Raw genomic sequence first — 15,516 nt, 5'->3', positions numbered from 1 at the left:
GAACCAGGCGTGCGCGAACATCGTTCCTTCAAATCAACCAAAAGCAATGCAGAGACATGATCAGAGGAGCGGGAGAGCGAAGGCACGACGACAGGGCGAGAATGGGTCAAATGAATTGAGAAACGGCTGCGGCGTGTTGGCGTGACATTAAACCGGATTGGCAGATGGGGGAACCCGTATGGCAGGTCATGACCGGGCGAGAAAAAAAACTCGCTTCGTGTTGCTCCTCTTTCTTGTTCGACAACGCTGCCTTCACTCCTGACCACAAATTTTTCAGGCTTGAACCCCCACAGCAAATCCCTCGTTCTGGTGCGAGCCACATGGCTTCTAAAAAAAAAAAGAGAAGCATGCCACCCATGATACAACCTCCCCCCCGCCTCAATCCCCCTCCCTCACACCGTAACCCGGGTCCTTCTATATCTATGTGCGCTTGGCTTTACTCCACTCTCCCTCTCGTGTTCCTTGGGACAGGCGGACATCATCGCCCTACACACACACACACACACACACACACAGGAAAGCGCAGCTCTCTTGGCCCCTTCGGTTGCCAATTGCTTCGCTTTCTTGACTTCAATTGTCTATGGTGGAGACAGGAGTAGGGATATGTGTGAAGGCACACACAAAAAAAAAGAGCATAAACACAATAATGAAAACTACGCGACCACACACAACATACACGCACTGTGGTGTGTGTGTGTGTGAATGTGTCACATATAGAAAAGGCTTCAAAAAATCGCCACAGTTCCACACTGGGGGAAAATTATCGTCCTCCCCCATCCCTTCAAATTTTTCCTTCGCGTTTGTGCAGAGCGCTTGTGTTTTTTTTTCTCCTCGTCTTCTTCACGTCCAAAGAAAAATATTCTCGGTTACTGAGCTGTTTAAGGGGTGGGGCTCAAGCTGATGGTTCTTTGGTCCCCGGTCGTGAGATTTGCGTCAGCACAGCAACGGTCATACAGCGGCGAGAGCAGCAACAACGACGAGCGTTCTATGAGGCTCGACGAGAGAGACATCTTTTCATTCTTTTTTTCTACAAATAGTGATAAGATGCATGTGAGCGGGCGAAAACATCAATAACGCAACATATCGGGGGTGGGGGGGGGGGTCAGAAAAAAAAGAGAGATGCTGCATACGATGCGCGCACACACACACACACACACACACAACCACAGAGTGAATGACAGAGAGATGCGCAGATCAAAATGACAGCGACGGCTACGACAGAACAGTAAAATCACATTAGAAAACAGAGAGGAGCACCGACCGACCAGCAAGCAGGCAAGCGAAAAGTATTGGAGACCACCAAGAAAAACACGTTTAATACACACACACACACACGAAAAAAAAAGCCCAGGCAAATAAACAAAAGATATATGAAGCTTCACCACCACTGCCACACATAGAGTGCACGCCTGCGGCTATGCACGAAACCCCCCCACACAGGCAATATCTTTTCTACACTAGTCTTGTGTGCGTGCGTGCCTGCGTGTGCTATGCCCTGTTTGTTCCTCTTCGTCTCTCCCCGTGTGTCACGGCACAAAAAGTTGAAAAGGCACGCGGCGGCTCACGTCAGCGTCACTTCTCACTCCTCCCGCGACAATGCGCCGTTTCTGCGGTTAGCCCCCCCTTTTTTTTTTACTGTCTGTTTCTCTGTTTCTGCCTGTCATTTGTTCTATTTCCTGCGACTGCCCTCCTCTCTCCCCGAAACATTGACGCAACACAGGAAATACTGACGGAGGAGGAGGGGGAAGGAGGGGGAAGGAGGGGGGGGAAGGGAGGGGTGGCGGATGGTGGGACATGAAACGCACCAGGGGTTAAATCAACAGTAGCAAAAAATCCCCCTTTTCCCCCGGCGCCCGCTGCTTTCCCTCGGAAAAAAAAAACACACAAGCACACACACACACAGATATATATATATGTATATATGTTTGAACTCCGTGTCACCCCAGAGACGGTGCAGGGAAGGGAAAAAGGGGGAATAAAGTACATCGCGCTCAAGATCGCCCTCTCCGAAGTCCTCGTTTTGATGCGGTCCGTGGATGAAGAGGAGCTGCATGGAGGAGAGCCTCATCTTCGCGATGTATATAAACACAAGCCTACTTCTTCAGGTATTGTTCGCCCTTTCGTGTATTCTCCACCTCCCGTATCACTTGCCCTCTCTCCTCTCTTTGGAGCTTATCCTTTTCGGAAGGGACACCCATGCAACTTGAAGAGGGCGCGAGGTTCCCACACACGCCATCGTGAACCGGCATCCACGAAAAACCAGCAAAAGAAGAGAAATCACGGAAGGCGGAAAAAAAAAAAAAGATGCGGCGCGTGGCCCCGCCAGCGGCGATTTACTCTTTATACCCAAAGTTTTTTTTGACCTTGGTCATCTCAGTAGTCACGCCCGCGAGAGCCACGGTTGTGGTTGCGCCAGCCGCCGCCGTTGCCGTGATGACCACCACCACCACCACCACCACCGTGACCGCGTTCGTGGCCATTAGATTCTGGCATCGAGTTCTTGACCCTGGGGTTTGTGTTTTCCATCCAGATGCGTGCCCCAAAAGTGCGGTAGAGCTCACGCACGAGAGAGCGAAAGTCAACGCTGTGGTCGCAGTCAAAGAAGAAGCTGATTTTCTTCATGTCGAATTGGTATTCTACATCTTGCAGGTCAATGTCAATGCCGAGATCCTCGCACCGCTGGCGGCACGTCTTGAGCGCGACACCCTCTGCGTTCGCAATGATATTATGAAGGCGGTCAATGTCTTCCTCTGAAGCCTTGCGCAGGACGCGGCCGTTCTCCAGCTTGATCTTCTCGTCAGGGATGTCGCAACCCTCCATCGTCACAACAGCCGTTTCATTGTTAGGGAGGCGTGCGATCGTCTGAACCAACAGACCGCAATCTGTGCCACGGTCGCCATCGACAAGAACGTAGTTTCCAGGCTCGATCCGGTGGTCGCACACATACTTGCGAACGCGGCCACGCTTGAACTCCACAAAAGCCAGGACCTCTGAGCCCTCCTGTAACTCGTCCGATTCGTTCTCTGCTCGTCGGTCACCCGCAGCGTCGGTGCAGGGATGCACTTGACCGCTTTGACCAGAAGCAAAGATTTCGTTGACGCCGTTGTGGGCGTTCTCGCTGCTGCTCGCATTGGTGTCTGTCTTGTTGGTCCTGTGGGACATTTTCCTGAGGGACCACTCGGCCGGTGCCTGGGGAGGCGCGTCCTCCATAGCAGCAGGCATCTCTGCCAAGCTGGGAGTGGGCATGCACCGTGCACTTTTGGCGGTGGTGGGCGGCACTGGGACGCACCCCATCCCGTTCGGCGGCGGTGGCACAGACTTGGGTGCCTCAAGGCTGGAGCGCAGCATCTCGATGACTACGTTGGCTGCATCTTTATCCGGGTTGGCACCATTGCTGCGTGGAAAGAAGCCGTTCTGCTGTAAGTGCTGGACAATCGTCTGCGCTTCTGCCATAATGCTCAGGAGGCGTTTTTGCAGGTCGATCATCGTAGCAAAGTGGCTGTGATCCATGACGGTGTTCAGCGAATGGTCCGTTGTCTTCACCGCAGGCGACATCTCACCCTCGTTGTCGAAGAAGTCATCAACTGCCTTGCTGGCAGACTTGCTCGTGTACGCCATCGCGTTTCTTGACTTGGGGTTGTACGTTGATCTCTGTGTGTGTGTGTGTGTGTGTGTGTGTGGTGGGGTCGGTTGCCACGCGCGTGGTTGGTGTAGTAAATATATATATATATATATTTCTATATATAAGTTGAGTGAGTGAGTGAGGAGAGGGGCGACGGACGTCGACAACGGAGACGTCTTCTGCAAGTTTGCCTCTTCTCACTCAACACAAAACAGACGCACGCGCACACACACGCGACTCTCAAAGTCTCTTTAATGCACACGTGATCGTGCGGGTGGGGCTGTGCGTAATGATGAACGCTTTTGTGTGTGTGTGTTGTGTTGTGTTGTGTTGTGTGATTGTATGTGTGCTGTATAAAACAAACGAACTTACGGAGAGGGATATTGCTTTCGTACTCGACTACGACACAGCTTTGAGTGTGTGCCTCCCCTCCCCTTCTGAACCAAAAAAATTATATGCTTGATGTATGGTGCGTTTTATTATTTTTCGTTTTTTTTTGCCCTTTCCCCTACTCTCCCAGCCGTATGTGTGGCCGAGCGTCTGTCTGTGCGTGTGCGTTGCCGCACGTGTGCAGTGAGGCGATGGACACTTCTATTTCTTTAAAATTTATTTGTTTCCACGCGCGCGCGCGCGTGTGTGTGTGTGTCTGACTGTCTGTCTGTTCCCCCCTCTTGCAATGCAATCTTTGGTCGCACAAACGAGCGTATTTCACGTAACCTTAGCCACCGGCGTGTCTTTTCTAACGGGTAGTGGCGATGACGGTGGTTGATCTCTATGACAGATGCGTGTTGGGTATTGGGATAGAGATAGAGGGGCGCAGTTAGGCAGGAGCAAGACAACAAGGAATGACAAGAGGAGGGTGTGTGAAACACAAGAAATGAGTGACGAACGTGTGAGTGTGTGTGCGTGTACGTGGGCGGTTTCTCTGTGCAATGCCACCCGGGGGATCGGGGGGGGGGGCGCGAGAAGAGGGTAAAAAGTGTGCGTGTGTGTGTGTGTGTGTCCCACACATTGACGAACGACAGCAGCGATAACAAAACAGGTTCACCCATAAAAAATAAAATTAAGCAGTGAAATAAAGACGTCGAGAAGGATTATGAGGTCGGAAGGAGGAGGAGGAGGAGGCAACGTAGTGCATGAAAGCAGTCAGCGCCTTTGCAGCCGTGACACTGTCTACCAAAAGAACTGGGAAGGGAAGAGAAGGAACGAGAGGAACAGCAAACGTCGACGTGTTTTCTGTAAGCAACGGCGTCCACTGTTTTTGTTTTGAGCATTTTCTTCAGACACAGACACACAAACACACACCAATGCAAATTCTTCGCTAGTGACTGCGCTTTCATGCAAGTTTTTGTCGTAGCAGTCCAGTTGATTCACCGTCACCCTCCCCGCCGAGCACTCATCTTAAAGGTGCCTCGCTTTTTTTTGGGGGGGTGCTCATCCGCAAGAGACGGGAGGAGGAAGAGACACTATCATATATGTTGACTGAGGTCCCTCCACTACCGGTTTGAGGGGGAATATGTCACAAGAGAGGCGAACATATGCACACACACACACACACACACGAGAGCACACAAAGAAACGCTTTCAAAGAAAGCCGACGAGTGCAGGTGGTGGTGGTGGAGCGAAGTGGTGTTAACCAGCTGTGCGCGTGCTCTCTCCCCAATGTCGCAAACCAGTTAGCGTTCCCACGCCAACGATGCTCCAGACAGCAATGAGTTTCCAACGGCGGACCTGTTTTTCCCTCATTGTCATCTCAGGGTAGTAGTACGCAGCCGGCTCCGCCGTCGTCTTGAGAATCTTCTTGTCGTATGTTTGTCTCTGAAGGTTTTGTGCCACCTTTAGCTGTGGTGAGCGGACGTGCATCGCCGTCGGCGAAAGGTCTTCTTCGGAGAAGTAGCTCCGCGCTTGCCGTGCCGCTGGCTTCTCCTTCTCACGCCCGTGCAGGTCTTCCTGCGCCTCCAGCCACATGTCGTGTTCACTACGGTCGCCATACTGCTGCTCGTAGATGTTGCCGTGCAGAACGTGGTGCTGTCGAAACGGGAGGCGCGACTCGATCTTGTCCGTCATCTTCTCGAAGCTTTTCTCGAACTGGCCACTCGTCGCCTCGTTGGGGTTCGGTTTCATCGTCTGCGGCCGACGGAGGAGTCGGGTGGGATGTACACCTCCACCGCTGCTAGCGGGCGAGAACGAAACGGCAGCGCCAGCCATACCAGTAACGCTGCTGATGCTCCCCAGCGCTGGTATGGTGACACCAGGCCTAGGATGCACGTGGGGGGAAAATACGAGCAAACGCATTGCTTGGAGGGCGGAGCAGAGAATCAAATAAAAGGTTTACTTTTGAAGGAGAAGGGGTCCGGCAGTAACAGCGATTATGTTACTACAAGCTTTGACTGCTCACAATCGGTGGTTGGGTGAGGGGGGGGGGGTAGCGAGAAACAGAACTACACTACAACGTCCAGCCGTACTTCAGTGGCAATCCTCTTCCCCTGCTACTAACCCCCCCCTCCCCCCCTCCCCACGCCCCGCGCGCGCTCCAGCTACCCACACCACGGTTCGCGCAGATGTGAGCGTACCGACGTGGAGGCTAAAAAGAGAGGGAGGGAGTCGCTGCCGTTTTCCTCATAGCTCTTCTCTCTGTTTTTTTCCTTTTCGTTCGAGTCCTTGAGTGGATATTTATATTTTGTGCTCTCACGTTCCCACCACCACCACCACCACCATTATCACCACCGCACATAAACACGCGGGGACGTACGTGCACATCCTCCTCAGTTTACAAGGAGCGCTTTTCCCTTTCGAGTTCCCTTCCACCCTCACTCTGTATGGGAATGTGCGTCGACATGAACCGCTCCCCCCTCCCCTCCCCTCCCCTCATTCACTCACTTCTTGTGTGTCGAGAAACAAGTGAAGTAACCACAGCTACACAGAAGAGGCAATGCCACACGAGTGATGATCAGAAAAGAGAGGCAGCGGAGCATGTGTTACCGTTTGCCTCATCACACAGCGAGCCACGCCCAAGACCACCTCACCACCAGAAGCAAAGTGCGGTTACAGAGCCCGCTTATCAGAAGAATGATGTGTGAACCGACGCGCCGAAGAAGTTACCCGAAGCGAAAACAAACCACAACGAAAAAAAATATATGCCGAAGAGGGCATCACGGCAAAGTCACAAAGCGGAATGTAAACCACGCGACTACACACCCCATGCACAACGCACACGCTCACTTGAAAAACAGGAAGAGCGAGAAAAGGAAAACGGTGCTCCCCAAAAGTGCGGAGATCACCAAAAATGTCTTGTACCATTGGTACCGGGCTGCCTGTCTGCGTTTCTTCTGTTGGTAGTGGTGTAGTTCAACTGTAGACATGGCAGCCATCCTTGCCTCCTCCGCCGCCGCCGCCTTCTGTTTTTCCTCAAGATGCGCCATGTACTCGGCAAAGGCATTCGGTGAGAGTGAGCGGCGCATCAGTTCTACCTCCTGCGCTACCGCTTTGGCCGACATTTCCTTCACCTGCCTTGACCTCTGTGAGTGATATTTCACGATACGTGCTGCCAGCTCCTCCTGTGTGATGCCAGGGATAGTGCCTGGAAGGCGACGTGGGTCAATGCGCACGTCATCGCCGCCGAGGTTGTCATGGGATGAAGAAACACTCGGCGAGGATTCGTGTGCACTGGTGGAGGGCACTGTAGCCTCGCGAGTCGGCGTGGCATGCTGAAGACGTACCGCCATTTTGAGGTTCTGGCAGCGTTGCACGCACGGAAAGACAGCAGTAGCCGTCATCTGTGAGGTGGATAAGCGGAGCAGTGGTAACGAAGACAAGAGGGGGGTGGAGCTCATCGATCCCTGAAGACCGTGACGTAGCTGTTGTTGTGCTTTCCACGCTGTGTGCGTGCCAACGGCGGGACAGGCCACTGTGGCAGCCATTACACGGTTCATGTTGTGCATGATATCTTTAGTGAAGGCCCATTGACGGTTGAAGGTGAAGTATATGTTTATGCAAGGAAGAAAGAAAAAAGAGTTGGGGTAGAGATCTTTCTCCCCCTTCCCTTCCCTCTTTTTCTTTTTATCTGTGTGTCTCTCTATGATTGCACAGACGTTTGTAGCAAATTCAGAAATCTCTGTACGTATAGAGCAGTGTGTGTGTGTGCTGCAGCAAGGAGTGTGCTGCACCAATATGCAGCCCTCCAAAAAAAAAAAGAAAGGGAGGGAGGTGGTGTGGTGTTGACCGATATATTATTCATTGCAGCAGAAGCTCCCAAGACCACCTCATTTCCGTGGACGCATATGCCCAACGGGGCTGCGCACCGCTCGCGTTCTTATCAACACTACTCACGGAGAAAAAAAAAGGTGAACATGGGGATTCCTTTGCCCTTCTTCACCACCCAAGGATCCCCTATACCATGGTGGGTGCTCAGTTGGTGGGAGGGGGGGAGGGGTATCGGGGTAGTCATGTGAACCGTGCGAGCACATGCGAGATGATTTGAATGCCTCTCGCCATCTCAAAAGATCAGGAGAACACAAAGCGGTAGCGGCGAGGGATCATATGACCAACACCCATCCGCATCATCATCATCATCATGTCTTTTCTTGGGGGGGGGGGAGTGTAAGAGGTGACCAAAGCGCACATGCAGAACAATGAAAATAGAGGAGGTGTCCACAGCAGAGCAGTACTTCCTTCTCGAACGCGCATCAGCAGGCTTTTAAATGGATGACACGGTGCCGTCTTTTCATCTTTGACACAAGCAGAAAATGACAGCGAGTGGAGCGATCATCAATGGCGTGTTGTCCTGCCCTACTCACAGGTGCAAAAGAGGTGATCGCGCATGGCTGCGATCTGGTTGGGTGCTCTGCACGTCGGCACCACTTCTCTCGCTGGTATGTGCTTCCTCGCAGCTTCTGCAGGGTCGCATAGTGCCAGACGACGCCACTGGCGCCAGGTGTCATGTCTAGGGATAATCCAGCAGACAATCTACACTGCGGTTCGAGGAAGCGGTAGCGACTGGGGAAAAAAAAAAGCCCCCCCTCCCCGCCCCACACACACCCGCTCGTTGCTCAGGATTGCAACGTCTCCCGATATGCCGCCTCACCCAAGATGATATCGTCGGCGTTACTGTCTGTGGCCCGTGCACCAGAAGAGTAGGTACACAACAGTACTCCTCTCCCACCCAGTTTTCTGATCTCATCAGACACACGGCAGTCCCATGAATGCTAAGCACATCCACTATCCATGCACGCCACTCAGCGCACCGCCTATTATGGAGAGTGGTTAACATTGAACTGCGTGTCGGTAGTCTCCTTGGCGCGACCTCCAGAGGGCGGTTTGAGAAATCGTTAGGGTGGTGGGAGAGCTAGGCATATTTGCGGGCCCGTGAGACAAGAGATGACCAAGGTTGCCGTCACACCCTTATGATCGTTTCTGCCCAACAGCGTAGTGACCATCAGCGATTGCACAGAGGACTCTAGTCCAGTCTTCAATATGCTGGCGTTGGCAGCGCCCAATGAATACCGCCGCTGTTCTACGGCCTCCGCTCGACGACGAACGTTTTTTTTCCAGCGTGGTGCACTTATAGGAGTGACAAGTGTCTGTGCCAGGAGCGTGGTCGCTACGGCAGCGGCTTCATTTGTGTGCACAGCGCCGTAAGCTGCAGAGTATTGGGACTCCATGTTTCTCTGTGAACGCAGTGGCGGCCTCTTTGAAGGGGAGAACGAAGGGGCGTACAGTCAAGGTCCATGGCCCTTGCTTACGGCCTCCGTTTTCGCCTTGTGTGCTCGCGTGTGTGCGTGTGCGTGTGTGTCGCAGCACATCTGTCAGGAGGGAAGACTGGCTAGGAAGGGGAAGTGCAAGTGGATGCGCGCCAGTGGGCACCAGTAAACGTGACCTACGTATCTCCTTCGCATCCCCCCCCCCAGGCCACCTCAGTAGTTGGCCTCTTCGCTGGACTGACTCAGTGTAGAACACGAAGGGCGAGAAGAGGTGATGGGGGCCCTGAGCATGCGGGGGTTCTCGTGTGTCGAAGAGGCACTAGTGGGCACAAGAAGATGAACATAGAGAAGGGGGGGGGAAGAAGGGGTGTCCAGCCCAACGCTCTACCGAATTGCATCCACATCCCTGACTCTTTTCGTTCTGTTCCCCCCCCCCTTCACTCGTTCGTGCCAGCGTCACGTGCGACTTGCCGAACACGACAATGTACTCTCTCAGGTGACGGCCTGCGCCCAGGGCCGCTTGTTCCTGTTCAGTTCTACCATATATAACACAAAAGGGCGCCACCCCTTCTCCTGCCAGCACCGCCGTTGTCTTGTACGCACGTCACCACCCGATATTGTGACACACAGGAGCGGCCCCGCGTAACATAAAGACGGCCAGGAAAGCGGCTGGTAGTGACGCTCGCATTCGACCACCTTTTTCCCTTCCCGTGTCGATCCACCCCAGTACTGTGTGGCGGGAGAAAAGAGTGCGTCCTCCCAATACGGCAGCGCAAATCATACCCCAGACGTCCGCTCACACTTCTCGCGGTCGAAAAAGCCCGCCCCCGACCACCCCCCCCCTTGCCGCAGACTCGCTGTCTCCCGCAGCAGCCGGTACCACAGCCTTCTCAGCTTCAATACAAGCAGCCTTAAGAGGGGTTCTGTTGGCAGTGCAGGCCTCGAGGCAGCTGCCGGCGACGTGCCGCGAGAAGGCGCGCGACTCCAACAACGACAGACGACACTTTTCATTGCCTTTGCGCCGTTTAGCCACTGTTGGGCCAGCAGCCACGTTGCGGACACCACCACTTCGGTCCTTGGGACGGGACGAGCTGCCCCCACCTTCAACGAAGAATACCTGCTGGTGCCGACGCGGACGTTACGTGGCGAACGACGAGGTGCTAGTGGGGCGGCGTGGGCGTTGGTGTCGCCGACGAGTGCTTCACGTCTTCTACCGCGTCGTGCAGAGCTCTTACTGCTGCGGCAAACGAGTAAGGGGCGAAGGTGATGTCCTCACTAGTCTTGTGCGCGGGCGGCAGGGTCGCTGCCGCCTGGTGCTTGGCCTCCGATTCATTCCGGAGATCCTCCCCACACGCCAGAAACAGCTGCGCTTGGGCCGTTAATGCGGAAACCAAGTTCGCAGGGGTGTAGATGGGAAAGGCGTGCTGCAGCAAGAGAACGATTTCCGTTGACGACGCCGCGCTGCGCCGCATCCCTTGAATCCATGCGGACCTGGGGTAGTGCAACGCCGTAACGACTCTCTCCAGCGCCGACAACAGCAAAGTCGAGGAGGAGCTGCTCAGTGCATCCGAGTCGATTGTCTTCGACTGACTTCGAGGCGAGGGCGTGAAAAGCAGGCACCATCGAAGCCAGAAGCACACTGGCTCTTTGCTGTGTTGTAGGCGATGCTGAAGCTGCGCCTCTCTCGCTTGCTTGTCGTACGGCGCGGCGGTAACACTGGTGATACTCTCGCTGCGGTTGTGGCTGCCCCCGTGCGGTTTGGCGACCACCGATGTAGTTGCAATGACGGCTGTGCGCTTAGGTGGTTTGAGCTTTGCGCGGCTCACAACCTGGCTAGTGCTCCTTGCAGGCGCTTGCCTCGGCGCCTTGTCTTTGCGGACGGCTCCGCCCTTTTCCGCACCACCGGGTGCAGTGCCACGGTTCACTGCGGTCGACCCTCTTCCAATCGCCGGTGGCGCATCTTCGCGCTCCCGCTGATGTTGAACTTGTTGGCGCAGCGCAAATACGTCGGCTGGCGAAGCGCGGAACAGAGGGGGGCACAGTAGCAGCCAAAGCCGAAGCCATGGCAGGGGGAGGAGGGCAACGCTTTTCTGCAACGACAAGGGCGGGGTTGAGAACGCCGGCAACTGCCAACGCAGAGGCTCGTTCATCGATGCGCCAGGAGTTGTGGGCGGCTGGGTTGAAAGCGATGAGGAAGCGGAGGACCATGCTGGAATAAGTGTGAGTCCAAGAAACTCATTTGCTACGTCGCTTGCGCGCACGGCTGCGCGAGAGGCATCCCTGAGCCACTGCGGCCAGTGCTGGCACTGCTGCTCCTGAACCGACTGCGTCTCATGCTCGGGGTTTTCGTGCACTGTGATAAGCACGTCCAACACCTTCAACGCAGCACTCCTACCCGGCACGTGAAATGAGCAGCCCGCTGTCGCCCACACCCAGTGCCGCACCGCTTCTGCGCGCAGCAACCACCACAGGGCGACAAGATGACGCGCTTGCGCACTACAATCGCCTCTAGTGGAGTTTTGCAGTCGCTGGAGACACGGATAGACATGGTAGTCGAGGAGGGGACAGTTATAAAGCGGCGACATTGACCGTGAGGACGACAGCAAAAAGGGGGAGGTGGGGGAGTCGGGTTCTGATGCGGGCGTGGACGCACCGGCACCCACACACGCTGACACCTCGCGGGTGTGTACGAGCCTGGCGAAGAGGCCAAGAAGGGCTGCAACGCAGCACAGTGCGCGTATATCATCCATCACAACAGCTACGGCTTCGTCGCCAATGGCGGCACCAACAGCGCATGGTGTGGTGCGAGGGGTGCCGAGAAGCGCGAAAGCCTGGGCGATCGTTTCGTGAACGGCGTCAAGAGAGTGAGAATCGAAGGGGGTTGGGGACGAAAACTTTTCTGCTGCCGAGGCATCGGTGGTTGCCCCTGCGGCCTCTTTACTTTTGGTCATTTCTACATCACCACATTCGGGGAGGTGCGCGTGATTCTCGCTCGTCTGTGTCAGTGGAAACGGGTGTGGCGAGGCCTTGTCCGATGCGCAGTTTTTCTGGTGCAATGATGCGAGGCGCTGCAGACACGCTAATAAGTCATCGCAAGCGATTCTCAGCTCCGCCAGCGCCGCACGACTGCCGTTCTCGGTAGTACAGAGAACAAAGAGAGTGTGGAAGAGTTTAAAGCGCACTGCCAGCACGTCGCCTATGATGTCCGAGAGCATTACTTTCGAGGGCGCAGTTGTGGTTACGCGTGGCCACAACTGCTCAGCAGCTGTGCCAGTGATACCCCCCACTACGCAAAGCAAGCTGCTTGCGAGCCCAGCGAGGACTCGCTCTTCAGCGGTATGCTGCTGCTGCTGCTGCTGCCCCGTGAGGGATGTATTAGTAGCAGCCCCCCCAGCGTGGTCGCCGCGGAGTACATCCAGCGCACCGTGCGGCTGCGCACCCTCATCCCTTCCGAGCGAGGCTGAACCATTTTTCATCAAAAGTGCTGGTATTCCAACCGAGGTGGCCATAGTAATGCCTGATACGAAGTAGCGTTGCGTGCACTGGTACAGCAGCAGCAGAGCTTCTGTGGGGTGGATGCGCAGTATATCAGGTGGCGGAAGCGGCAGAGGCGCGGCCATAGAAGGAGCTCCACTCAGCAGCGTCAGCAGGTTCATTTGATATATAGAATGCCACGCACTCTCGAGGAGCAACTGCGCACTGCAGAGCGAGCAGCGACGAACGTCTTCGGGGCTGACGTGCGCCAACATGGGGTGAAGAGTGCGATGTGCTTGCGTGTCGGCCTCAACGGGTACAGGGAGAGGCCGAAAAGGCGAGGGAGCCGAGGATTCGCTGCTTTCACGGCTGTCGCACTGGGGCTGTTGTGTAGTGTCATTGGACCCAGTAGAAGAGGCGGGGAAAGACGAGGCTGCAGCGACTGGAAGGAGATTGACCTTCTGGGATGGGGTGCCACCTGATGGGCGCGAGCTGGCCCTTGTGCCCCCTTCGAAAGGGGAGGCACCCCTACGAGAACTGGGATTGCCTCCGCTGTAGCCCAGCGTCACCGTTTGCACAAGTGGGGCATCCGCCTGCCCGTCAACAGTCTCAACGCCGCGCACGGCATCTTTGAAGCGAGCTGTGAAATGAGACACAGTCGCGCTAAGACGCACTGCGCGATCCTTGTCCTCGCCATTGCTGCTGCTGCTGCTGCCACTGTCAATGACGGCCGCGCGCCCGGCGTGGCTTTCTTTGCTGTCGTCGTCGTCTTGACTGCTTTCCCGGTGGTGGAGGAGGCGGCTCTCCGCCTCTCGCTGCTGCCGTTCGAAATAGGTGCGGCAGGGGCAAGGGGGGGTCTCGGTGTGCACAATCAATGGTGACGGGGAAGTGCTCTTGAAACTCGATGGGGTGTACTTACTCCCGGCTTTCGCCGTAGACGGCGCCCACATATTTGCTCCTGGACGTCCTGGCTGCGCCACAGCATCTCCAATGAGCAAGGCGCACACGGCAGCGCGCAATTGTGCCTCTGCCAAGGTGGGTGTAATGCCAGTGCGCTGACGGAGCGGAAGTATTCCTTGGCGAACAAGGCGATCGAGTGTGTAGGCATCGTCGCTCACAGCGTCGATGGTGCTGTGGAGCTCCCTGAGCCACCGAAGGTATCTGCGTAGACAGACGGAGAATGAAGAAGAACTCTTGCTGCCGCTGTCGCTACCGTGAGGCGGGCTTACTTGCCCGAACGACCAAAGAGTTGAGTTTACAGAGGCGTTCATGATGAATGGCTTCTCCGATGACTTGACATATTTTTCCCATCACACAGGGAGACGAAGAAAGTACAGGCGAAGTGGGACACGATGGTGACGAGGAACCGAAGGGGCCGATTACCAAGAGAGGCGACGGTGAGTCGCCAATGAGGAATGCAGCAGCGCCCGCCGACCGTCACCGTATCGAATCCAGAAACACCTGTAGGATTATGTGTATGTGTATGTGCCCCTCAAGTGGAGTCATCGACACACCCGCGGTAGAGAGACAAGGAGAGCTCAAGACGGCTACCCAACATCACATGAGAAGAATGACAACGTACAGCCCTGAGAAACGGGCAGGAGGGAGGGAGGGAGGGAGGGGGTGCGAGAGAGAAAAGACGCACGCACACAGATGCACACAGAAAGGGATGCTACGCAGATTCTCCCAGGGACAACAACCACACCTGCAAAGTTGCAGGGGCGTACGGCCGGCGGAACGGAGGTCTACAACGAAGAAGGGGCAGACACGCCGGGGGAGTGGTCGGCGCAGATAAGTCGATGGGAAAAAGCGGAGTCAAATAAAAATGAAGATGGGCCCAACTAATTCTGTGAGAGAGGGAGCTGGGATTGTGCGCCACAGAGCGATAATGAGATGGTCAGATGCGCCGCCCCCCAACCCCCAAAAAAAATGACCATGCAACGACAAAGCGGATGGATAGGGTGTAGAGAGAGATGCCGATGCACAAAACAGGAAATGGAGCAATGCCGCCAGCGCCAAACCGCAAGACAACACAATAGCGCAGGAAGTGACGGGTCAGCGGGGTAGAGAGACGGGGGGAGGGGGGGGGGGGGGATGTCAGTGGACTATCAAAGTCTGCTGCGCTTTTATTTTCTCTATGCGTTTTCTTTTGCGTCTTGTCTATCCCTCTCTTTCCCTTTTCTCTTAGCCCCGTCAAGCAAAGGGCTACTCACACTCACACGCGCAGGAAAAAAAAGGGGGGAATGGGCGCCGTGGATATATGGTGTGTGTGTGTGTGTGTGCGCGCGCGTCTGTATGAGGTGGTGCAAGAGACATCAAACCGGGGAGGAAAACGAGGTGACGAAAGGAGGGAGATGAGTAGGGTGAGGTGGCGAGGGGAAACGCCAGGTTTGACGCCATAGCAGGAGTAGCTGCATCTACGTGCAGAGGCAGATGACCGCACGCACAGCGAGCAGGCGCCACTCAAGCAGGGGCCTGCAGATCATCCGAAGGGGGGGGGGGTCGACGACGTGGATATGCATATATGTGGTCAAGGTGCCGAGCTGAATCACCTTTTTATTGCAACAACTTGTCCACGGGGATGTGTTTCACCCTCTCCCTCTCTTGGTTCGATCCCTCTATCACCATTCTTTCTGTTCGATCCCCGAACGCATTGTAACCAGCAGAGCAGCCCTCTTTCTTCCACCCTCAAGCCCACCCCCCCTTTGAAGAAGACACCAG

At 55.3% G+C, this 15,516-nt stretch overlaps 4 protein-coding genes across 4 annotated transcripts; all 4 read right to left on the bottom strand.

Moving 5' to 3' along the window:
• Positions 1-2,373: 2,373 nt before the first annotated feature.
• On the bottom strand, positions 2,374-3,618 carry JKF63_01090 (uncharacterized protein; the record flags this gene model as incomplete). The annotated part of the gene is made up of 1 exon (XM_067897139.1): positions 2,374-3,618. One exon carries the CDS (start codon positions 3,616-3,618, stop codon positions 2,374-2,376), a length of 1,245 nt encoding a protein of 414 aa, XP_067753296.1.
• A 1,636-nt stretch (positions 3,619-5,254) lies between these two features.
• On the bottom strand, positions 5,255-5,830 carry JKF63_01089 (uncharacterized protein; the record flags this gene model as incomplete). Its single annotated transcript, XM_067897138.1, has 1 exon — positions 5,255-5,830. The coding sequence occupies one exon, from the start codon at positions 5,828-5,830 to the stop codon at positions 5,255-5,257; it is 576 nt and encodes a 191-aa protein (XP_067753295.1).
• Positions 5,831-6,840: 1,010 nt separating this feature from the next.
• JKF63_01088 (uncharacterized protein) lies at positions 6,841-7,563 on the bottom strand (the record flags this gene model as incomplete). The annotated part of the gene is made up of 1 exon (XM_067897137.1): positions 6,841-7,563. The coding sequence occupies one exon, from the start codon at positions 7,561-7,563 to the stop codon at positions 6,841-6,843; it is 723 nt and encodes a 240-aa protein (XP_067753294.1).
• Positions 7,564-10,481: 2,918 nt separating this feature from the next.
• JKF63_01087 (uncharacterized protein) lies at positions 10,482-14,066 on the bottom strand (the record flags this gene model as incomplete). Its single annotated transcript, XM_067897136.1, has 1 exon — positions 10,482-14,066. The coding sequence occupies one exon, from the start codon at positions 14,064-14,066 to the stop codon at positions 10,482-10,484; it is 3,585 nt and encodes a 1,194-aa protein (XP_067753293.1).
• Positions 14,067-15,516: the final 1,450 nt, after the last annotated feature.

The sequence above is a fragment of the Porcisia hertigi genome, chromosome 35, assembly GCF_017918235.1.
Source record: "Porcisia hertigi strain C119 chromosome 35, whole genome shotgun sequence".
Lineage (NCBI taxonomy): Eukaryota > Euglenozoa > Kinetoplastea > Trypanosomatida > Trypanosomatidae > Porcisia > Porcisia hertigi.
This window is presented reverse-complemented; position numbering and strand designations above follow the sequence as displayed.